This window comes from Pelodiscus sinensis, chromosome 3 (assembly GCF_049634645.1).
Source record: "Pelodiscus sinensis isolate JC-2024 chromosome 3, ASM4963464v1, whole genome shotgun sequence".
In the NCBI taxonomy this organism is placed as follows: Eukaryota; Metazoa; Chordata; order Testudines; family Trionychidae; genus Pelodiscus; species Pelodiscus sinensis.
The window spans coordinates 184,784,638-184,807,255 of record NC_134713.1 but is presented as its reverse complement, the minus strand read 5'-3'; the positions used below and the strand labels follow the sequence as shown (position 1 = coordinate 184,807,255).

General features: G+C 45.7%; 1 protein-coding gene across 3 annotated transcripts in view; it reads right to left on the bottom strand.

Annotated features, from left to right (window-relative positions):
* VPS54 (VPS54 subunit of GARP complex) overlaps positions 1 to 22,618 on the bottom strand; it is an 83,013-nt gene that overhangs the window by 40,546 nt on the left and 19,849 nt on the right. For all 3 annotated transcript variants that reach the window (XR_012903028.1, XM_075925590.1, XM_075925589.1), the window contains exons 4-8: positions 20,768 to 21,009; positions 17,914 to 17,992; positions 15,478 to 15,512; positions 11,902 to 12,033; positions 7,809 to 8,194 (exon numbers count right to left, since the gene is read on the bottom strand). Coding sequence is in view for 2 of the 3 variants with exons in the window: in XM_075925590.1 (XP_075781705.1) it covers positions 7,809 to 8,194; positions 11,902 to 12,033; positions 15,478 to 15,512; positions 17,914 to 17,992; positions 20,768 to 21,009 (874 nt within the window). In the remaining variant the exon portion in view is untranslated. The remainder of the gene's footprint in view (positions 1 to 7,808; positions 8,195 to 11,901; positions 12,034 to 15,477; positions 15,513 to 17,913; positions 17,993 to 20,767; positions 21,010 to 22,618) is intronic.

The window sequence follows — 22,618 nt, the reverse complement described above, 5'->3', positions numbered from 1 at the left end:
GAGAAAAACACTCCCCACAGTCCCCCCCCCCCCCCCCCCGCACACCAGAGCCTTGGGGATTTTGTGTGCTCCACCCCTGACGGTGGACGGCAGGGAGGCTAGAGCAACAGCACAGGCTCCCAACGCTGAGCCTCGGGAGCTTGGTCCAGGTAAGCTGAGGGCCGCATCTAGCCCTTAGGCCTGCGGTTCCTCCCCCAAAAAACTTGACACCAACAGCCCCCCAGTCTGAAGTCTCCCCAAATATGTTCTGCCTAAGATCTAAACTGCCAGACACTCAGACGTTCCCCCTTTGTTTTGTCATCCCTGAAGTCCTGAAACTAGCCCCCGCACATACCAGCATACTTTGGCCCACATATTCCACAGTTTGCACAAGAGAGACCTGCTTGGGATAAAAATTAACCAAAAGTTTATTTACTAGAAAAACCACAGATTCAAAGCTGGAAGAGTAAAGGAAAGCATATGAATAAGTGTTATACCTAAAAAAAAAAAAAAAAAAAATGCAGGGACACATCTGGTTTTATGCTTTCATATTAGATAAATTTGGTTTTCTAAGAAGAATTACCAATCACCTTAAAATCATAGCCTAGCGTACTCCCTAGCTATAGTCAGTATACACAGACTGTCCGTCCCTCAGATTCTAGGTTAAAAATCTTGTTCCGAGCCAGCTTTTGAAAGGCTCCTCCTCCCTCCGGTGACATATTGTACCTCAAAACAGCATCCTGTACCCACCATATTCACCACATGTATATTACTATGATATTCTGTACAAAGAATGCCTTGTAAGCTATCCTATGGAAAATAATGAGTAACAGAAATTCCACTGTTCTGTCAAAATACGTATGTCATTGTATCTGGAGTATGAGATTCTGCTCTATGGTGGTTGTTACTGAAACATGTTGTAAGTCTAGGAATTGCTAGCTCTCCAGTGGCAACAAAGGAGTGCCCCACAACCAGATCAGCCTTTGACCAGCCAGGGAATTATAAACACGAGATTTACAATTCAATAAGAGAAGTTGCTTGAGCTCCACCTAATGGGGACTGCTTAACTCTCTGACTCAGCAAGACCTCAGGATAGTTGATAGTTGACTCTATGTCTGAGCCAGTATTTTTCCAGGAACATTAACTGAGGATATAAAATAAGGGCCAGGAGAAGACAGGAGCGACGCGCTGCACAAGCTGACCCTGCCTCATGCTCTGGACAGCTGGGGGAAGGCTGGGGCTGATTTCCCTGCTTACTTGAGGGACCAAAGAGAGTGGGGGTGCATTCACATCCTTGCGGTCCACATTTACAAAAAAAAGTGCTCACGTGTGCACACACACACACACACACACACACACACACACACACCCGAAATTCCGGCATACAGCATCATGAGTCCACCTCTCTCTCCTCCCCGATATACTCGGAAGGCAATAAGACTGTTATAGAGGGGGGAGGCTGAGGTTGTGTGTGGAGGGCTGAGCCGGGAATTCAGCCAGTACATCATAAACTGTGAGCTGTTTAAAATGCCTAGTAGGTTGAGAAAAATTGCTCAATTCAACGCTCACTTAGATTTAGAATGCAAGTTTACTTTTTATTTCTTATGTAAGGATCCCTGATCTTTATGCCTACCCCTTATAATGATTTAAAATCTGTCTGTAGTGAATAAACTTAATGTTTAATCTTAACCAGTGAGAGTTTGTCCTAAGTAGATATGCTCAGATTACAAAGGCTGGTGCATATCCACTGCCCTTTAATGAAATAGTGAACTAACTAATGAGCTTGCATTGTTCCAGAGGGTCTTGAGCAGCGTAAAACGGTACATTTCTCAGGTGCAACACTGGGTCTCAGTGGAATCTTCTGGTGTCTCTCCGTGGATAATTCATGAGAGGCCTGGGAGAACATTCATGCAACTTAGCCATGTGTGTGTTTGCACATTGTCAGTTCAGTGATAGTAGCATCTGGAGGAGAGTGCTACTTGTCACTAGCGTAGCACTGTAAGATACAGCCGAGGCTTAAGGAATCACAGTGGTCCCACAGTTCCAGGCTGAACCCAGAGGTCTGTCCTACACCCTCCTTTTAGTCTATGTCTACAGTCCAGTGGCACAACTGCACTAAGGTTGCTGTGCTGCAGTAGCACTTCTGGTGAGAACACAAAGTTGACAGGAAATAACTCCCACCTCTGTAAGAGGTAGTGGCTGGCTATCCTGAAGGGAGAAGTTCTCCCACCAACATAGTACTGTCCAGACCGTCATTTAGCTCGGTATAACTTATGTCACCTTAGGGTTTGAATTATTCACATTCCTGAGTGATGTAAATTATTCCAAAGTAATCTGTAGTGTAGACACAGCCCCAGTCCATGGTGACCCATGGTTATTCAGAGGAGAGAAATTCCCTCTTCACTTAATGCTTGGTAGCCAGGATGTTCTTTTCATTTTTGAGTAATTTCAATATCTTTTCATTAATTCTAATGGTCTACCGTTGTACTTTCCTGGCCTGGCAAGTGAATAGTTATTTGAAGTCAGTTTTGTGTAACCAATTGGCATGGAAGTTGTCCCTCTCTGTCTAACTTCTCCCTGCTCTATTGAGAGTGGGAGCAGATGTTTATGAACACAGTATTTCTATAGGCAGAGTTATATAAAATCATAACCATGGTCTATATACATATCTCCAATGACTATCAAATTCAGAACACTGCAAGCTTTCATAATAGACCTCTCCTGATATATGCATCCTGAGAGAAGCAGTGGGGAGCCGGGTGAATTGGAGGACAAACTGCCATGTATAAGAGGGAAAGATACCACATCTGTAGGGGCCAGGCTGGAGCTTTTAGAATGACTTTGGCTTGTCCTACTTTTATCTTGTATAGTACCCTGAAAAGAATAGGAAAGCATGGAAAGGTGCATTTATACCATCAGAAAGGCATCTCTGAAGGATGAGTGATTAAGGCCCACCCTTCTGTAGAAACGTGGGATTTTGGGGTGTGACAAATAGGTCTATTCTCAGGAACACTCCCACCCCCATGACTGAAACTCATCTGTAGGTTTGGCTTCTCTCTCTCTTATTCATGGCCTTGAGAGAACTTCCGCTCAAGGAGCCTACTGGAGTACTCTGGTAGCCAGACAGGTATGCAACCGAGATAGAGACATTGTGTCAAATGCACGACTTCAACAATTTTATGGCCTCGGTGCACAGGGATTGAGACCAAGCTCCCTCTCACGTGTCGATGTAAGATCCAGGTGACATTGTCTGTCATTACTCTGATGTTTGCATTAGTAATTAATGGAAGAAAGCGTCGGCATGCACTTTGGACTGCATGTAGTTCTAGAAGGTTAATGTGGAGCATAGATTCTGACAGGGACTATTGTGTGGCTCTGTAGAGGAAGGCATCAGTGCCAAGGACATTAGAAGATAGAAAAGGGAACTCCCCTGCAGACATTCTGGGGCTTTGCCCACCATTCTAATGAGACTTTGGTCTTGAATGGTACAAACAGCGATCAGTTCAGGTTGTGCCTGTGTGATAAGCAGATAGTTCAAAGCCAGTCTTGGAGGAAGCATGTATGAAATATATCACGTCTGACTATGAATGTAGTGCTACCATATGGCCAAGCAACTGCAGACAGATTCTGGTGGAGAGCTCTGGACTTATTTGCACCTTGGAAGTGAGGTTGACAATTGTGTTGAATCTGTGGGTTGGGAGGAAGGTTTTGGCCTCTGTAATGTCCAACTGTGCTCTGATAAATTCTGGTTGCTGTACCGGTGTTAGTATTCATTTTTTCATGTTTACTTCAAAGCCTAGATTGGAGAAGAGATTCTTTGGTCCTTCAATAGCCTTGAATGTATCGTCTTAAGACAGGGCCTTTCTTGGGCAATCGTCAAAGTAGGCGAATATCATGATTCCTTGTTTGCAGAGGTGTGCTGCCATGACTTTGGAAAAACCCTGTGTGCTGTGGACAGGCCAAAACAGAGTACAGGCAGTCCCCGGGTTACGTACAAGATAGGGACTGTAGGTTTGTTCTTAAGTTGAATTTGTATGTAAGTCGGAACTGGTACATATTGTAGGGGAAACTCTAGCCAAACATTTTTTTTAGTTTTGGATAGCATAGGGAAAGGTTAACTCCCCTCTAATGTTTGTTTTGCTGTCTGTTCCCCTGTTCAGAAGATTTCACATCTATTTCTGTCCCTGTGACAAACTCAGGACTAAAGGAGTAACTCATCAAATACCAAACAGCTTTGCACCATGCTTTGAGCGAATAGCTTTATTTCCACACACCACCCAGGGTTCTAGGAGGAGGGTCCTTTTTTTGCTAACACAATGAGGCCAGCACTTTGTTTGTTTTGGTGGAGTCTTTGTTTGCCCAGGGAGCCCAGCATGTATAGGGGGAGGAGGGGCAGAGAGGCTGCTTTTGTCTGCTGTTCGGCAGCCTGTTGCTCAGGGGAGGGGGCAGCCTTTTGCTGGCAGGGAGGGAGGGGGGAGGCTGCGAGGCCGCGGGGGGGGGGGAGCGGGCGGGGGGGGCACTTTTCCTCTGCCCAGCAGCTCTGCGGGATCCCTGTCCCTGTGGCCAGCTGCTGCAGGCAGAGGCCAGTTGGAGCTGGCCGAAGAGGAGGAGGAGGTGGATTCTAGGACCCAGGTGAGCGAGCCCCGGGGAGGCTGCTGAGCCCCGGGGAGGCTGCTGCGCTCCGGGAGCCAGGCATGTATAGAGGGGAGGAGGGGCGGAGAGGCTGCTTTTGTCTGCTGTTCGGCAGCCTGTTGCTCAGGGGAGGGGGCAGCCTGTTGCTGGCAGAGGGGTGGGGGTGGCAGCGGGCGTGGGGAGGCACTTTTCCTCTGCCCGGCAGCTCTGCGGGACCCCAGTCGGAGCCGGCCCGAGGAGGAGGAGGATCCTAGGACCCAGGTGAGCGAGCCCCGGGAATGCTGCTGCGCATGTGCGGGAGTTGCCTCACCCCGTTCGTATCTAGGGATCCGACGTAAGTCGGATCCACGTAAGTCGGGGACTGCCTGTACTTGGTATTGATAATCCTTGAGCAGGGCCAGGAAGAGGCGAGGGTAGGACAGAAGCTTGGGGGAATGGGTAGGGGGAGGTGGGATGAGGCCTGGGGCAGAGCACCACCCCCTGGGGAAATCCCAAAGTCAGCACATCTGGGTAGTTCATATGGATATTTCCAGGGCGTGACAAGTGGTGGTGAGCCCCGCTCGCCAGCCGTGTGGTTTGGCACGCTGCGCAAGCACTGATCAGTCTGCGGCGCCATGCAGGGCTAAAACCTACTCGCCACGGGTGAGTGGACTGCACTAATTGTCAAGCCCTGGATATTTCGACAGGAGTGCCCTATAAGTAGTGAACCTGAACTGGAATGTGACAGATGAATAGGCTTTGTGGTCAAAGATGTCTGAGCCAACTTCCATTTTTTATTGTATGGAGTCGTCAGACAGTGATGTTGTCTCCTTTCTCATTCACTACATTAACTATGAGAGAACTTGGGGTAGGATGAGGAAAAAAAAGCCTCCATGTCTTTTGCAGGAACACAATATTTCTTGTCTTGCAAGTTGGTGGTATGGACGCAGAGATCTGCTAGATAATCTAAACTGGATCTGATAAGGCTTTCTTGACTAGAAGTGTGATTTCCACCAATGTGGAGGCCTGCAAGATGTCTAGCAACTTATGTTGTAGCTTGTGGATTTCCTCCAGTGGGACTTGCTAAGTGTCCGCTAGTCTTTGAAAAAGTTCTTGAAAGAGTGTGAAGTCATTCAAAGCTATGGAAGGTTGTGGCAAGATTGCCTTATCCATAGAGGATGAGGAGATGTTGGCCATCAAGGTGCCTTCTTCCTCTAGATCCTCCTCTTGCTCCTGAAGAGGCTTCAACTCTGGCTCTGGGGGCCTGGAGATAAGGAAGATGGAGAGTAGATATGCAGGGCCCTCCAATCAGTTTCTGGTTGGGGAAAGGGTTGCCTATATGATTCCCAAAGGTTCCAGTAGAGCCTCTGTGTGGGTATAAACATGGTAGGTTTTACTCTCAGGTGCCCATACCAGGGACCTAGTTCAGTTATACAATACAGCTATTGAGGGCGTGTATCACCTATTTACTTGCCTTAGCACCTCTTTCACTATAAATTAAGCACTCACTGCAGCAGTCTCTCCTACTTCCAGCAATTCTCGGACACTAGGACTTGTGAGGAAATCCTTGAAAGGAGGCCTTGCAGCTGTCCTCTACACTGGCTGCACAGGAGAAATCGAATCCCTGCTGGCTAGGGGCCCGTTAGCCCCCCCCCCTTTATACTGGTCTGGCCCTTGTATATGGTGTAATGTGGTCAAACCAAGGGTGAGTGTCCCACTCTAGATCATTTTTAGCTTTGAGACATAAAATAATGCAAGCCCTAATGCATGCACTTTATGGACTGAAAAAGTGTTACAATATGTGATTATGTTGTACATATTAACATAATTTAATCAAACACACCCTTGGTGAATCAGCTATAGTACAGTGACACTTTAAGTGTGATTTTAAGGTAAAAAGCATATTGTGGGTTAAAACGGTCCGATACTATAGCCCCAGGGCTGATCATCATAGATTAGCAGATAGTGTCAACAAACACCTGTATGACTGTCTCCAGAGCTCTTTTTTGAACCGTTAAAGTTCTAGCCTTCACCACATCCTCTGGCAAAGAGTTACACAGTTTGACTGTGCACTGAGTGAAGAAAAACTTCCTTTTGTGTGTTTTAAACCTGCTACCTACTCATTTCATTTGGTGACCCCTAATTCTTATATTGTGGGAATAAGTAAATAACTTTTCCTTATTCACTTTTTCCATACCAGTCGTGATTTTATAGATCTCTATCATATTTCCCCTTGGTCTCCTCTTTTCTAAGCTGTAAAGTCCAAGTCTTTTTAATCTCCCTTCATATGGGACCCGTTCCAAACTCCTAATGATTTTTGTTGCCCTTTTCCAATTCCAATATATCTTTTTTTGAGATGAGGCGACCACATCTGTACGCGGTATTCAAGATGTGGGCATACCACGGTTTTATACAGAGGCAAGAAGATATTTTCCGTCTTATTCTCTATCCCTCTTTTAATAATTCCTAACTTTCTATTTGCTTTTTTGATCGCCGCTGCACACTGAGTGGATGTTTTCAGAGAACTATCCACAGTGACTCCAAGCTCTCTCTGAGTAGCTGTAGATAAATTAGTCCCCATGATATTGTATGTATAGTTGGGATTATTTCTTCCAATGTGCATTACTTTACATTTATCAACATTAAATTTCATTTGCCATTGTGTTGCCCCATTACTTAGTTTGGTGAGATCTTTTTGAAGCTCCTCAGTCTGCTTTGGTCTGAACTATCTTGAACAGTTTGGCATCATCTGCAAATTTTGCCACCTCCATGTTTACCCCTTTCTCTAGATCATTTATAAATAAGTTGAATAGGTTTGGTCCTAGGATAGACCCTTGGAGGACCTCACTGGTTACCTCTCACCATTTGGAAAACTTACCATTTATTCCTACCCTTTGTTTCCTGTATTTTAACCAGTTATAATGCAGCTTATATTTGGTTTGGGGGCCCTATACATAATATAAATAGATATTTCAAGTGCCTTCAAAAAATCCTTCTCTCCAACACACACTCACCAGTCATTTATGGGCTCCTCTGATAGGTTACACTACAGAGTAATTATCAAGTATTTTTCTACACAGTATTACCCAAGAATGAACAGGGATTAGAGCAGATTCAGTTTAAGTATGTAAAATTTAGGATAAAATAACTGCTTGACATTCTGCAATAGGATTTATATTTCATTTTACTACTTTCAGAGGTTTGCAAATGTCACCTACCGGAAACTGTGAATGCCCTGAAGTTCTTGCTGCAGTACCTCTTGTGTTGTTGCTATTAAATCCAATGCGCCAACAAATTCAGAAGTGGACAACAACAGCTGTACTGTAGGCTGTGTTTGGTGTACAGTAGCCATTAACTTCAGTTTGTTGTATGCTTTCACACAGTTATTTCTGGTGAGTGATAGTCTTAAAACTTGAAGAGGGCCTTCACACATTACTTTATCAATTTGTGCGATTTTATCCCGAAGAATTTTTACAGCCTGGGAGGTTTTCCTGAGGTAGTCCTGCAACTCATGCTGAGAGGTCATTGCATGGAAAAATGCTTCTGAGCGTAGAGAAATTTGATGAGCAATATTTACTTCCACAATATCCAGATAATGACTCAGCTTGAGAGAGAGAAAAAAAACAACAACCGTGTGTTGTAACACCTGGCAAATTTATCACATTGAAAAAGCATTCAAATGCTTGTGGTGAGTATCTTTTCAATTATTTCTATAAATACATTCATTTGTACTACAATGATCAGCTGACTGTGGCCACTAACACTGGATTAAAAACCACTGGATTAAAAGTCAGTCTCAAATGAGTAACCTCCCAGTTTTGTTAGTGAGTTCAAAAGCACTGGGAAGGTTGAGAATCTCCTTTCTGGTGAAATCACGTTTGCAGAAAAGAAAGCAATTAAAGGAGTCTGCCCTAGCCTTTATATTTCAGACGTCAGACAGTAACCCCACTGCAATATACTACTGAGAGGGTGAGATGGGCCTGCAATGAGAATAGCACATGTAATAAACTCTGCCATGCACTAAGGCTGCTACACCAGGGTAGGCACCCCCAACAGGATGAAACTTGTCTGTGCTTGATGGTCTGAGCTAAGCAGCTCCTGCTTCTTGGGGAGAAAGAGGACAGCTGGGAGAAGGAGGTTTTGAAAGGGCCGAGTTCTCTGTGATACCCTCCTGAATTCACTTTTTTCTAGAGAAGTTCTCTCAGATGGTGGGCTTCCCCATGGTTGCCCTCAGCCAGCCACTGGGAGCCACTATTTGGCACGCGCAGATCGCCAGACAGCGCAGCTAGCGGGTGGGGCTCGCTGCGGTCCATCGGGCCCTGGTCATCTCAATTCTAACACCCAAATGGCCTGATTCTTAGAGGTGCTGAACACCTGAAGATCACAATGACTTCAACAGGGGCGTGGCTGCTAAATCCTTTGAAAAGTAATGCTACTTCTTCTCACAATTATCTCATTTAGGATTTACAGTCTCAATCGATTATGCAAATCTTGGTCTATGCACAACAAGCTTATTTACAAATACCCTTCCCTTCCCACCCCCCACCACCACAACGCATCATGCCCTTGGGTAAGGCCCTATCTGAGGGAACTGATCTACACAGTGCCATGGAATTTGGAGGGGGGAAAGGGGGGATAAAAATTCCAAGTGATGGGTCCAGACTGGGTTTTCTGAGTACCACTTGGAAGTAGCGCAGGGTGACTAGGGACGGGGGCACTGCACTGAATATAATCAGGCGGAGCTGAGTCTAAGCAGGATCAGAGCCACACATTTTTGTAAGGCTCATGTAAAGAACAGGGCAGCATAATTATTAGAAAGCCAGGAATGCAGCTCTGAATACATCAGAGCTGCCCCACTGAGATTCTATTGTTTGTTTTAGTGTTTTGAGTCTATTAAGCTGCAGGAAGGAAACTAGAGAGACTCTGCTGGCTCTTATTTTTGGTTGCACTAGGGCAAAAACCCTGAAGTACCAGAGCGGTTTCTCTTTTCTTAACTCAGAACTCCAGCTGCATTTCATCCAAGTGCCTAAGATCCTGGCCCAGCCACTCTCTGCAAGTTGCATGCTTCTTAAAACTGATGTTTCATTGTCAGACAGTAATAAGTTCAAAGCATCTCAGGGGGGGCACATGCTTCCCAAACGCCGTGGTGAGTGGGGAGGGCAGGCCCCTGTTATCAGCACCAGGCCCTCCCTCGCCGGCTAGTCTCCCGGGACACATCACTCTGGGGAGAAGGCTGAGGGAAGAGGCAGGGTAGGGGAGAGCAGGGGCTGGAAGGGGGATTGTCCCTGCCCTTCCCCAGGCTGGGGGGGAAGGTCATATGGCCCATGTTCCCCTCTGTACTCTCTCACCTGTTGCCACTGACAACAGTGGTTCTCAACCAGGGGTCCAGGGCCCTGCAGTGGGTGGCGGGCAGGTTTCAGGGGGGCCACCAAGCAGGGTCAGCATTAGACTCTCTGGGGCCCACAGCAGAAAGCTGAAGCACCACTGCATGGGGCTGAAGTCCAAGGCCCTGAGCCCTGCCACCAGGGGCTAAAGCCCTGGCTGAGCAACTTAGCTTCACGGGGACCCATGGCATGAGGCCCCAGACAACTGCCCTGCTTGCTACCCCCTAATGCAAACCCTGTTTTTTATATACAGACAACCAGCTGTGGGCCTATGTGGGCTGTGGTGTTTTCATAGCATGGTGGGGGACCTCAGAAAGACAATGGCTTAGAATCGCTGTTATAGACCTTGCTGCAATCTAATGCCCAATGAATGGGCAAGGAAAGCCAGAGCTGCAAGAATTTATTCCTGAGAGAGCGGCTAATGCTATTCTTCCCAATCATCACCTACACGGGAGCAAGCTCCGAAAAGCAGTTGCACTTTAATATGCAGGGAAAATGTTTACATTAAAAACAAAAAAGAGTCACAACAATATTAAACTGTTGGAAGGGATTTGAAAGAGCATTTATACCAACAAAACAGGTGTCTGCTTTTTTCCTTTTTCCATTAAAAACGAACAAGTTTTAAATCCACAACAGCTCAGAGTGTGATTAGTCCAAAGACCCCTATTTCTCATATGGCTGAAAGTGCTCTGCCATCAACCACCACTGTGCTCTCAAGGCATGTGTGATAGAAACCGTAAAACAGGGGTGGGGAACCTTTTTTGGGACGGGGGCCACTGATCCATAGAAAAATCAGTCAGGAGTTACACGCAAGTAAGAAGCACGAAAACACCCACAAACCCTTGCAGACCTGGCCCCAAGTGGGGAGGGAAAAAACCCCACACTCACAGATGAGACCCTAAATGAGAAGCAAAAGGAAAAAAAAAAAAAAAGACATTCATCTCACTACCCTCAAGCTACACCCCAGAGCCTAGGAAGACCAGTGGCCCTCCCCCCGCCAGGCTCTGGGGTGAGGAAAAAAATGAGGGGTTCAGTGCATGGGAAGGGGCAGCTGGGGAGCAGGCTGGGTGAGGATGTGGGGTCTGGGTAGGAGGTAGGGTGCAGGAGCAGGCTGGGAGCGTGGGGTCTGGCCAGGAAGGAGGGTATAGGGATGTAAAATCCCATGTAAATTGTTACCCAATTAAACTATAGGCTTAACCAGTTGACTGCCCATGGCACAGTGGGCCCAGCTGCTTTGGCCAAGGCCCTCTGTAACACGGGGTGGGGGGAGGGCTGTTCTGATCTGGCTGGAGCAGCCCCCATCTGGCTCCCTGTTGGAGGGCGAGCTCCAAAGCTCACAAGCCAGATAAAAGCAAGCTGCAGCTGGATCTAGCCCTCGAGCTATAGGCTCCCCACCCTGCTGTAAAAGGAAGCAATGCAGCTGGTATAATGCCTGAAAGATGACATAGGTTTAATACTTCCTTGAAGTGCACGGAAAATCCTGCCTTGAATATGGGGTTTTCCTGAAAGCTTTGAGAAAGCTGTACTATTATTCAACTGTCAATATATACACTCACTCCTTGCACTCACTCCTCCAGCAAGCTCTAGTCATATTCAAAACACACACAAAAGACGTTCTCAATGGGTATTGTCTTCTTTGATTGTTTTAGTAGTTACTTCTAGAATCTCTTTACATTGCATGTAACAATGCTCATTCATTGGTCCTACCTTGGCAGATGTGTTTATTTTTTAAAAATTGTCTTCTCAGAAAAGTGGCACCCACTGGCATTTACTGAAAGCTCCTAGGCTGATTAAAGTAATACGTGGGCCATAAAATTAATGAGTCACATAACTGTAGAGAGCAGTGGCAGTGGACTTGGCTAGAATAGTTTTCTTTGTAATCAGGGAACAGCTGTACTGAACAACAGCATAGTGCACTGAGACTTACCTTTTCCTGAAGCAACTTTGAGGAAGCTGCATCACGATTTCCCTTTCCTCCAGAAGTATTAAAGTGAGACCATGGTAAAACCGCATTAAATGTTAAGGAATCTTCCAAGGCAAAATCTGGTTTCATAAAAATCTGAAACAAAAACATAAATAATTACATCTCTCTCTTGCCTCTGGTTTCCTTTCCTTATCACTATTCCCCACCCTTTGAAAACAAAGTGCAAACCAACCAACCCCATTTTGACAATTCTTCTGAGGATCCTACCTGTCAGTTTCTCTAAAAGCAGCATCTCTCTGTCTCTGTGTGTGTTCAAGAACTATTAAAGGGTATGAGACAGGGCCACCAAATTTGGAAGGCAGCTTCCTCTTCTTCTAAGTTAAAGCAAGGTCAGGACACCTGGAAGCCCAGGAACACGACTGTTTTGCGTAACATGCAAAGGAAGGGGTTGCTGTTCAGAGGGAGAGCTATCCTGCAGTGTCCACTGAAGGCAGTCATACCACCAAGAGAGTGGCCAGCAGGGCTGGGGCTAAGCCATCTTGCTTGTCAACACACCAGTAAGTATCCCCCTGCCCCACACCTTTTCCCCCACTGGTACCTGGAGGGGCCTGAGGATGGAGAAAAAAGGCCCCTGACAACTGTGGGGGGTGGGGGGGGGGAGAAGAAAATGGCTGGGGAGGAGGGAGTGCTGGGGGGACAGAAAACACCCGGAAGTTGGGGAGGGGAGCTGGGGGTGGAGACAGGGACAGAGAAGGCCCATACCGGATGGGTCCCCTGCCCGAGCCCCTTCTCACCCCCCTGCTCACTCTTACACGCTCACTCTCACATCTTCCTGCACTCGTCCCCAAACATCCCCAAAGCCCTGCCCTAAGTCCTGCACCCCCCGCACTGCCAGCCCCCTGCCCTGAAGGACCTGGACAACACCAGGTAAGTCTGCTAGCAAATACATAAATCAAGCAAGCAAGCTACTCCTTACAATTGAGACACATTTTCCAACTGTGAAATGAATGTGACCCAGTGCTGGGTTGTCTTCCTGACTCTGCAGTTAAACAGCCTAATGGTACAGACGTACAAATGGTCCAAGTCCCAAATCCTGAGTTGTACTGAGGGGAGGTCTTCTATGGGGCAGGAATGAATCCTTCTTTGGGACACTCTTCAGCAGGAGAGATGCTCCACTGCTGGTACTCCATCCGTAAAGGTGGAGCAGGCTCCATGCTGCTCACACTTCCACCAAGTGGTGGATCCATCTTGCAATTAATTCATTGAGTCCAGGTTTCTGATTCCCACTGTACAACAGCACACATGATGCCCCTGCAACTGGACTCTGCAGAATGCTGGATTGTCAGTACATAGCTCCAAAGCCTGCCTCCCCAGGCGCAATGCAGCAACTCTGGTCACTAGAAGGCCTCAATTCTGTTCCTGCCTCTGTTCATCTCAATGAAGCGTGGTCTCTGACACAGCTGCATCTGGCTTAGTTTTACTCCTTAAAACCACTATATGGCCTGGAACTTTTAGGAGGACTGGACTATTTCCTCCCTATTCACCCCAAGCACCACACACGACATCAAAGGATTCAACAGTGAGAAATCAGTACAAAGCACCATCTGTTCCTTGGCCTTGATTTCAAAAGTAGCAATGAAAACGACTTTAGCTACAACTTTAGGGTATGTCTACACTTGCACCCTCTTTCGAGAGAGGGATGCAAATGAAGACATTCGAAATTGCAAATGAAGCCAGGATTTAAATACCCCGTGCTTCATTTGCATATTTGCATCATGGAGCTATTTCAAAATAGCGCTATTTCGAAATAACAGACGCTGTTAAGACATGGTTATTTCGAGAGAAAACCCTTCTCTCGAAATAACCCTTATTCCTCATACAATGAAGTTTACCAGTTATTTCGAGAGAAGGGTTTTCTCTCAAAATAACCGTGTCTTAACAACGTCTGTTATTTTGAAATAGCACCATAATGTGAATATGCAAATGAAGCACAGGATATTTAAATCCCAGCTTCATTTGCAATTTCGAATGTCTTCATTTGCATCTCTCTCTCGAAAGAGGGTGAAAGTGTAGACATACCCCTACAAATTAGGGATGTTAAGTAGCAGTTAATTAGCTAATCAAATAGTTGATGGAATTTCCATTGACTACTCAATTAGTCAATGAGGAGGGGGTGCTTACTACCCCTCACTGCAGCTCTGCAGTTTAAATGGAGCTGGGCACGCAGGGGTTAGCTCCCAGAGGTGGCGTGATCCAGGACTGAACAATCCTAGCTCGCCCCAGTTCCGGGATTGCTGCAGTTCTGCCTCCACTGTCCCCTCTCCCGGCTCCCCCTCCCCCCACACAGAATGGAGAAGGTGCTGGGGGGAAACCAGCTTTTAAGCTGGCTTCCCCAAGCACCAGCTCCTGCTTCCCTCTCTCTCCACTTGCTGCCTCTGATACAGAGGCAGCGGGAGCGGAGCGTGGACACACGAGTAGTGACTTTACCTGATAAGCCTAAGCTTATCGGGTAGTTGACTACTCGAGTAGTCACTTAATTCCCTACTACAGACCTTCAGGGCATGCGTAGTGATCAACATTAAACCATTTCCCTGATAATGTATTATAAACTGGACAATTTTTTTAGTCTGAATAAAATGGTGAAGGTTTGTCTGTTCTGACCACCTGTCTGTCATAAAGACTGGGACAGGAGTTGTCTTGTTATTTATATGTTAAGTGCCTAACACAATAGAGCCCTAATCCTTAACAGGGTGCCTAGATGCTACAATAAATAGCAATAGTCTCAGATCTAACAATAGGGTAGGTTCATCAATGGCTATTAGCAGGGCTTGACAAATAATACAATCTACTCGCCCATGGCAAGTAGATTGCAACCCGGAAGAGCCGGGTTCGGGCGACCTGCACATGCGCAGATCGCCAGACAGCGCGGCTGGCGAGCGGTGCTTGCCGCGGTTCGGCGAGCCCTGGCTATTAGCCAAGATGGGTAGGAATAGTGTCCCTATCCTCTGTTTGTCAGAAGCTGGGAATAGGTAACAAGGGAGGGATCACTAGATTACGTGTTCTGTTCATTCCTCTGGGGCACCTAGCATTGGCCACTGTTAGAAAACAGAATATAAGGCTACACAGAACTGGTCTGACCCAATATGGCATTTCTTATGTTCTGTAACTTGCATCTAACATTCCCCCACTCCTCCTTTTCCTTGGGAGTGTTTTTCCTAGACAATGGTGTCCAACAGACCACAGCCACACTTCAGTACAGAGCAAGGTAGCTGTCTGTGTACGATTCTATGATTATTTATCAATTAAGGCTTGAAAATAATGGCAGTTGTGTTTTCCCTTCAATATTCACTAAAAGAATAAATGACACTCAGGAGACAAAAAGAGCCAAAAAACTTGAGTATTATCCATCTGGATTGCTTTGTCTAAGATCTACGTGCATTACTGCAACTTAGGAGGGTCAGAGGATATCTATTAAAACAGTTCTTCCTCTTATATATGCTCACATACAAACACACTATGAAGTCATACACTAGAAGCACATTTTTCCTTCACAAAACCTATACTGTACTGCAATCATACCTTAGGTACTTGTTCCAGATCTGTCCTGGATTTATCTAAAAATAAATAAAATATAAGTAAGCTAGCATGATAAATATAAGACTTCATTGTAGTCTTCTATAGTCCGTGATCAGAAAACTTATTAAAACAATTAATTTAATTAGTCAGATATTAAAGGCCTCATTGCCCTTTGTGATTGGGGGGGACCTGCCTACAGTTTCTGTGTGGCACTCGGATATGTCAGAATTAGACTGATTTAAAAATTAGGGTATTAGTCATGCTATAAAAGAAATGCAGCACTTCAAACTCATTCAGAGTGAACTTCATCTTGCTGATGAGGACCAGCATAAGGCCCTCTGCACCATTTAATCTTCTCATTGGCACTCACTGGGGGTTGCATGCTCAATGGGGTTAGACCCAGAAGGCAAATGCATTGAGGTGTGATGGGAGGAACCACGGGATCCACACAGATTCAGAGACATTAACGCAGTGGGGCTGACACTGTGGGGGTAAGGCATCGGGGGACCGGCTCCCCACACCAAAGGGGGTGGGGCTAGGGTGGAAGGGGCGTGGCTTAGGGCAGTCAGCCCTTAGCGCTGCCCAGAGCACGACACTGGGTTCTCTCTCCACGCCTCAGAGCTGTTTGGAGTGGCGCTCGGGTGCTCCGGTGGCAATTCAAAGGAGCCCAGGGATCCAGAGCAGCAGCAGCTGGGAGCTCCGGGGCCCTTTGAAACGCCGGGCTCCTGTGCCGTACCCCCTTTGCCCCTCTCTGTCAGTGGCCTGCCCTAACCCACTGTGCAAGTGACACGGAGTTGGTACCGTTGCAGCCCATGGGCTGAAGTGATGATTATAAGGAGTGGTTGCATAGGGAAGGAAAAAAAGTCAGGACTGAAGAAGAGCTGCACTGAAGCTCCATGCCTTGTCCCCTTTTGGAAGTGAGAAGATTCCACACTCTTGGGGCTCGTCACATAAAAGGAGCTCAGTCAGAATGTACAGAGGCCTGTCCAGCCAAAAAGAGAGGAAGATGAAACTAGAAGTCCACAGCTCACTTGGAGGTCCCCTCCTCCCCACTTAATAACCATGGTGAAAAGGAATTTTTACCACCTCTCACCTATAGAGCTCTTACTTTATTTGTATAAAAAAAACAAAAGTCAACAGGGCCCAAGAACCATCCCTCAGCTTTCTGTCCTCAGTCTCAAGCCACAGCAACTCTTACAGCAGTGAGACCCCAAGTTAAGTCTTCTGGGACTGGAGAAAAATAGGCAACTCCAACCCAGGATTGGAGAGTTAGTTTATCAAAGATCTGTTCTCCCACATGCACTCTCCAATGCCCTGATGCAGAGATTTTTATCCTGTTTGGCTTTGCACCAACCTTTCCTCAGGATAGTTATTCTTATTGAAGCCTGCATGTTTTGGGCTAGATAAAGTGCTTAAACAGGCATTTTAACAAATACAGAACTAATGTAGAATAAAAGCTATCCATTCTAAAGCTATGATATTGTTCATATAACGCTAGCAAGACCCCTCTGTGGTACAACAGGCATTTAACAGAGGAAGAATGTTATTGTCCTGACAAAGGTAAAGCATAATTCAATATCAGAGTTAGTTCTCAAGAACTTAAACTATGAAAGGGGGGGGGAGAGGGAAATTGAACATTATTTTCCATGGAAAGGGAAAAAACTGAGCTACCAGAGGTATTAGAAATCCTGGCAAGATGAGCTGAATCCAATGGAGTAATTAAAAACAGGGAAGCATTCTGTAATTACTAGAAATAGGGGACGCAGACAAACTTTCACCCAATGAGCATTGATTCACCAGTGAAACTCTCATATGGGAAAGTAAAAGAATTAAGAACTACAAGCTTATTTTAGATTTTCCATTATACTTTCTCTACTTGTCTTTTGTGTTAGTTCTCAATCTTTGAGATACCTCACTACAAAACCAAAATATGTCAGGAAAAAGAGTCTTGTTACAGCTACAGACTCCATTAAAATCACTGTGCAAGGCCCCCCCCCCTTGCTAATGATCTTTCAGTATGTCAGGGATGCCACAATGTCACAAATTCCAATTTTTGTTCTCCACACAGACGTGGGAGAATGGATTCTTTATTGCTCAGAATATGACCAGTAGCCAGAAACTCAGCAGAATCACATAATCTAGTTTCTTTCTCTTCTTCATTTTTTTTTAAATAAGAGGAAGTTAAATGAAACACGGTCATGGACGTAATTTCAAATCGGGACTGCAGAGATGCCAAGGAAGAATTAGAGGACAGGAATCTCTAGTATTTTTAACCTACAATGTCTCTATCCAATTATGACTGGATTTTCAGTGATCATTAAAAATAAACCAGCAGCTATTGCAGCAGATATCATCATAAGAACAACAAAAAGATTTGACAAGTGTATTATATTATAGAAAAGAAAATGACTTTTTAAGAAGTAAATGAATAGTGTTTACCATGAGTATTTAAGAGAGTACTGTCGAAGGTATCTTTAGGAGGACAAATATTCTTGCATCTTTCATGAATCTTCTCTCTCTATATAAAAGAGAAAAGATATTTAAGAAATAGTCTGACAGTAATACAATTAAAAAACCCTTTTTCGTTTAAAAGGAATATTCAGAACATTTTCAGTATAAGATATTACATTATGTCAAATAATTCTGACACCTTCAAGACTAATTTTTTCCTAGGTAAAATGTAAAAGATACCAGAATGACAATTCTGGAGGCTGAAATCCTTGTTTGTTATCTGGTTGGTATGTTATTTCTTTGTTGATTTCAAATCAATAGTTTCACTGTCTTCTTTTCTGTGAACTTATTTTTTAAATCAGGGGTTTTCAAACTCTGGGTCGCAGCTTTTAAGGGCAAGCTACTAGCTGCCGCAAGATGCTTTGTTTACCTGCACCTCCACAGATATGGTCAATTGCTACTCCCATTGGCCACCAACCATCATTCCCAGACAATGGGAGCTACAAGAAGCAGTGTGGACCGGGGCATTGCTTTCCGTAGTTCCCATTGGCCAGGGATGGTCCATACCTGCAGAGGCACAGGTAAGCAAAGTGTCTTCTGACGAGCTAGTAGCTTGCCCTTACAGGCCACGACCCAGAGTTTGAAAACCCCTGATCTAAATTCTTTCCACAAAATGAAATATAAATATCCACTGATTGCAGTTACAAGCTTACAACTATTATTTATTTGCAGTCTAATCTGCAAGTAATCCTTCACTAAAGTAAAAACATCCTTTTACTGACTTTCTTCTCAAATGTAACATATAAAAATTCCTTCCCCATCATACTTATATGCACCACAGTAAAATCTTATACCCTATTTAGCTAAGCTAAGTTTCTGTTTTTACTTATAAAGCTTAAACATGGATTCCACATTTTATAAGACTCTTCTATTTTGTCCTCTTGTTTTTTCACAGCAAACTGAAGCTGCAAGATGTATCAAAAATTCTTTTCACAAGCAACTCATGCCTCTCCTTCCAATACTTTGTTTATTTTCACAAATAGTTGTATTTCATTTTTCATGCAATAGTTTATTTTTTTTAAATATTGGCTATATAAACATCTTTCTGTATATATAAAAAAGTTTTTCCTGCAGGACGACACAGTGACATCATCACGCCACTCTGCGTCCCACAGCCCCTCCCCTCTCAGCCACCTGGCCGCCTCCTCCTCCCTCCCTTACCAGTGCTGAGGGTCCCGGCCTCCCTGGTGTTGGGGTAGGTGATAGCCACACAGCCTCCATGAAGCTCTGGGGGGGGGGCAGGGCAGCAGCCCCGCAGTTTCCCAGGTCTCCCCGGAGCTCCAGGGGGTGGAGCAGCAGCCATGTGACCTCCCAAGTCTCCCCAGAGAGGGGCCAGGAGCTGTGCCCCCTCTCCCCTCGCAGGGGGAAGGTAGTCAGGGAGCCGCAAGGCCTCATGGGGTGGAGAGCAAATTCCCTCATCTGGGACCGGGCAGGTGCCAAGGGTTCCGGACAAGAGAGGTCCAACCTGTACTACACTGAGGAGGAAGAGTTGATAATCAGTTCCTCACAGCAGCCAAAAGTTAAAGGAAGCAATAGCCAAAGGAACAGAACACAGCAATTTTCCATGTCTTATTTTAGGCTGTGCTATTTAAAAAAAAAAACCTGAAAAACAGCTCTGACTTTTATCAGATGACCATTAGTCAGTTTCTTACTTCATTATGTATATTTAAGCATTTTGTACACAGACCATTTTAAAGACACTCTTAGTAATAATTTAGTTATATTTACATTTCACCAGGCGACTGAGGGTTGGGTTTTTTTAGATTAGAGAGTGAAACTACTGAATATGTTTTTAAGAATAATTAGTGAAGTTTTCAATAAGCTAATGAAAATAGTGAAGATGAACAGCAATGATAAGGACTGTACATTTAACCAAGAGTTAGGGATGTTAAATTGCGGTTTTCTGACTAACTGTGTAGTTGATGCAATCTGTATCGACTACACGATTCAATAAGAACCGCTCTGCAGAGCTGCAGTGGGGGTATCTTCAGGAGCCAGCTCAAACCGGGCTCTTACTAAATTTCAAATGCAGAGGCGCAGCGTCCTGGACCATCATGAGCCAGGATTGCTTGGTCCCAGCTTGTGCTGAGTCCAGCAGCCCCTGTTCACCACGAACAGCGGCTGCTGCAGGAGCAGCCTCTATTTGTGGCAGCGAAGGCTGGTCACAGGCAGGGGCTGCTACTGCAGCAGCCCCTGCCCATGGTCAGCCCTGTCTGCCGCATACAGAGGCTGCTCCAGCACCAGTCCCTGTTTATGGCAGCCAGGGCTTGGCTGCCCGTGGGGTCCCAACTCCCTGCTAGGACCTCCCCCAGACAGGGGCTGCTGCCGGAGCAGCCTCCACCCACAGCAAGCCTTGGCCGGCCACAGGCAGAAGCTGCTGTGAAGCAGCCTTCCCTATCCCCCCCACTGCTTCCGATAGAGGTAGTGCAGGGGGAAGGAGGGGAGGTGGCACCGCAGAGCTGGTGCTGAGGGGAACCAGCTTTGAGTAGTCGATACTCCAGTCAACTACTTGCTAACACCCCTAACAAGAGTATGGCATTTAGGAACTAAAAAAATAAGAAATATCAGGGAAAAAGAATGTAGACATGCTGAGAATGGTGAATTTATCACACACACTATACCAGGACCAAGAAAAGAGTCAACTAGCATAGAACTAGACAGTAGTTACCAGATAATAAGATGGTGAACTATTAACAGGCATAGTCTCTTAGTGGGGTCAGACTCAAATGGCTCCTCTGAAGTTTCATTTTAGCACATAATATATCTAACTTTGGAGCTTTACCTGAACGATTTCTTGTTGGTATAACACAAAATTTTCCTTGTTGATCTGTGGGAGGTAGAATGAAGGTGCAACTTCTGTGTCCACAAAATCCAGTCCCCATGTTTTTGTAAAGAAATCAGTTTCCCTTTTTGCTAATCTAGGATCATTTAGTGCCGCTGGGAGATTTACTTTGGAATGATAAATTGTCCATCTATGCTGATCTGCAACTAGAGATGGGCTGTCACCTAAATTATTAGGATCACCTTTAAGCACAAAAGATAAAACAGTCCATTAAGAAAAGAAAAGTACTTTTTTCATAGTAAACTGAATGTAGTCCTTGAAACAAACCACACATTTAAAAAATGTTATTTATACAAAGCATCAGAATTATCTAAAAAAGGGATTGCATATCAGACGAACTATCCCTTTCCACAACAAACTCATTTTTGTATTACAATTTTAAACCTGTAGTTAGGTATATTCCTTCAGTATCCTCACACAAATACCATTAATTCTTCTGGCACCCTTTGAAAGAACTCTGTAGACTTAAATAAATCTTTAATATACAAACTTGAACTACTGTATCCAACATCCTAGAACTACAGTTAAGGTTCTCACATGTTACTTTAGGGAATTTCCAAAATCCCACTATTTCCCCCCTTTATGTCCCTTAGGGTATGTCTACACTACAAAGTTAATTAACTTTGATAGGCGCTACACTAGCGCTCCGCTAGTTCGAACTTAATTCGAACTAGCAGAGCGCTTAGTTCAAACTAGGTAAACCTCATTGTACGAGGACTAAGCCTAGTTCGAACTTACTAGTTCGAATTAAGGGGTGTGTAGCCCCTTAATTCGAACTAGTGGGAGGCTAGCCCTCCCCAGCTTTCCCTGGTGGCCACTCTGGCCAACACCAGGGAAACTCGTCTGCCCCCCTCCTGGTCCCGGACCCCTTAAAGGGGCACGGGCTGGCTACGATGCCCGTGCCAGGTGCAAGCCTGCCAGCACCCAGCCAGCAGACCCTGCACCTGGCACGGCTCGAGCCAGCCACCCGATGCCCCCCAGCCCTCCCCCTCTTCCCGGGACCAGGATGGCAGCTCCCGGGAGCTTGCTCGGGACCGCAAGAGGCGGGCACCCGCCTGGTCTAGTGCGGACCTCGTCCACAACCTCCGCACTAGGAACAGGAAAGTGGCCGTCTAGGGCAGGAGAGCTGCCAGCCTGGCCACCCAGGAGCAGGTGTGCATGAAAATCAAGGTGGTCCACTGAGACCCCCAACCCTGAGTCCTGAGCTTACAATGGCCGTACTGGGTCAGACCAAAGGTCCATCTAGTCCAGTAGCCTGTCTGCCGACAGCAGCCAACCCTAGGCACCCTGGAGGGGATGGACCGACGACAGTGACCAAGTCATTTGTCTCGTGCCATCTCTCTTCAGCCTTCCACAAACTTTGAGCAGGGACACCACTCCTACCCCCTGGCTAATACCACTCCATGGACCCAACCTCCATGACTTGATCTCACTTCTCTTTAAACTCTGTTCTAGTTCTAGCCTTCACAGCCTCTTGCAGCAAGGAGTTCCACAGGTTGACTCTTTGCTTTGTGAAGAACAACTTTCTGTTACTAGTTTGAAGCCTGCTACCCATTCCTTTCCTTTGGTGTCCTTTAGTCCTTCTATTATGGGAAATAATGAAGAACTTTTCTTGATGCACCCTCTCCACCCCACTCATGCTTTTATAGACCTCTATCCTATCCCCTCTCAGTCTCCTCTTTTCTAAACTGAAAAGTCCCAGTCTCTTTAGCCTCTCTTCATATGGGACCTCTTCCAAACCTCTGATCATTTTAGTTGCCCTCCCCTCTCCCACCCTCTCTCTTCCCCTCT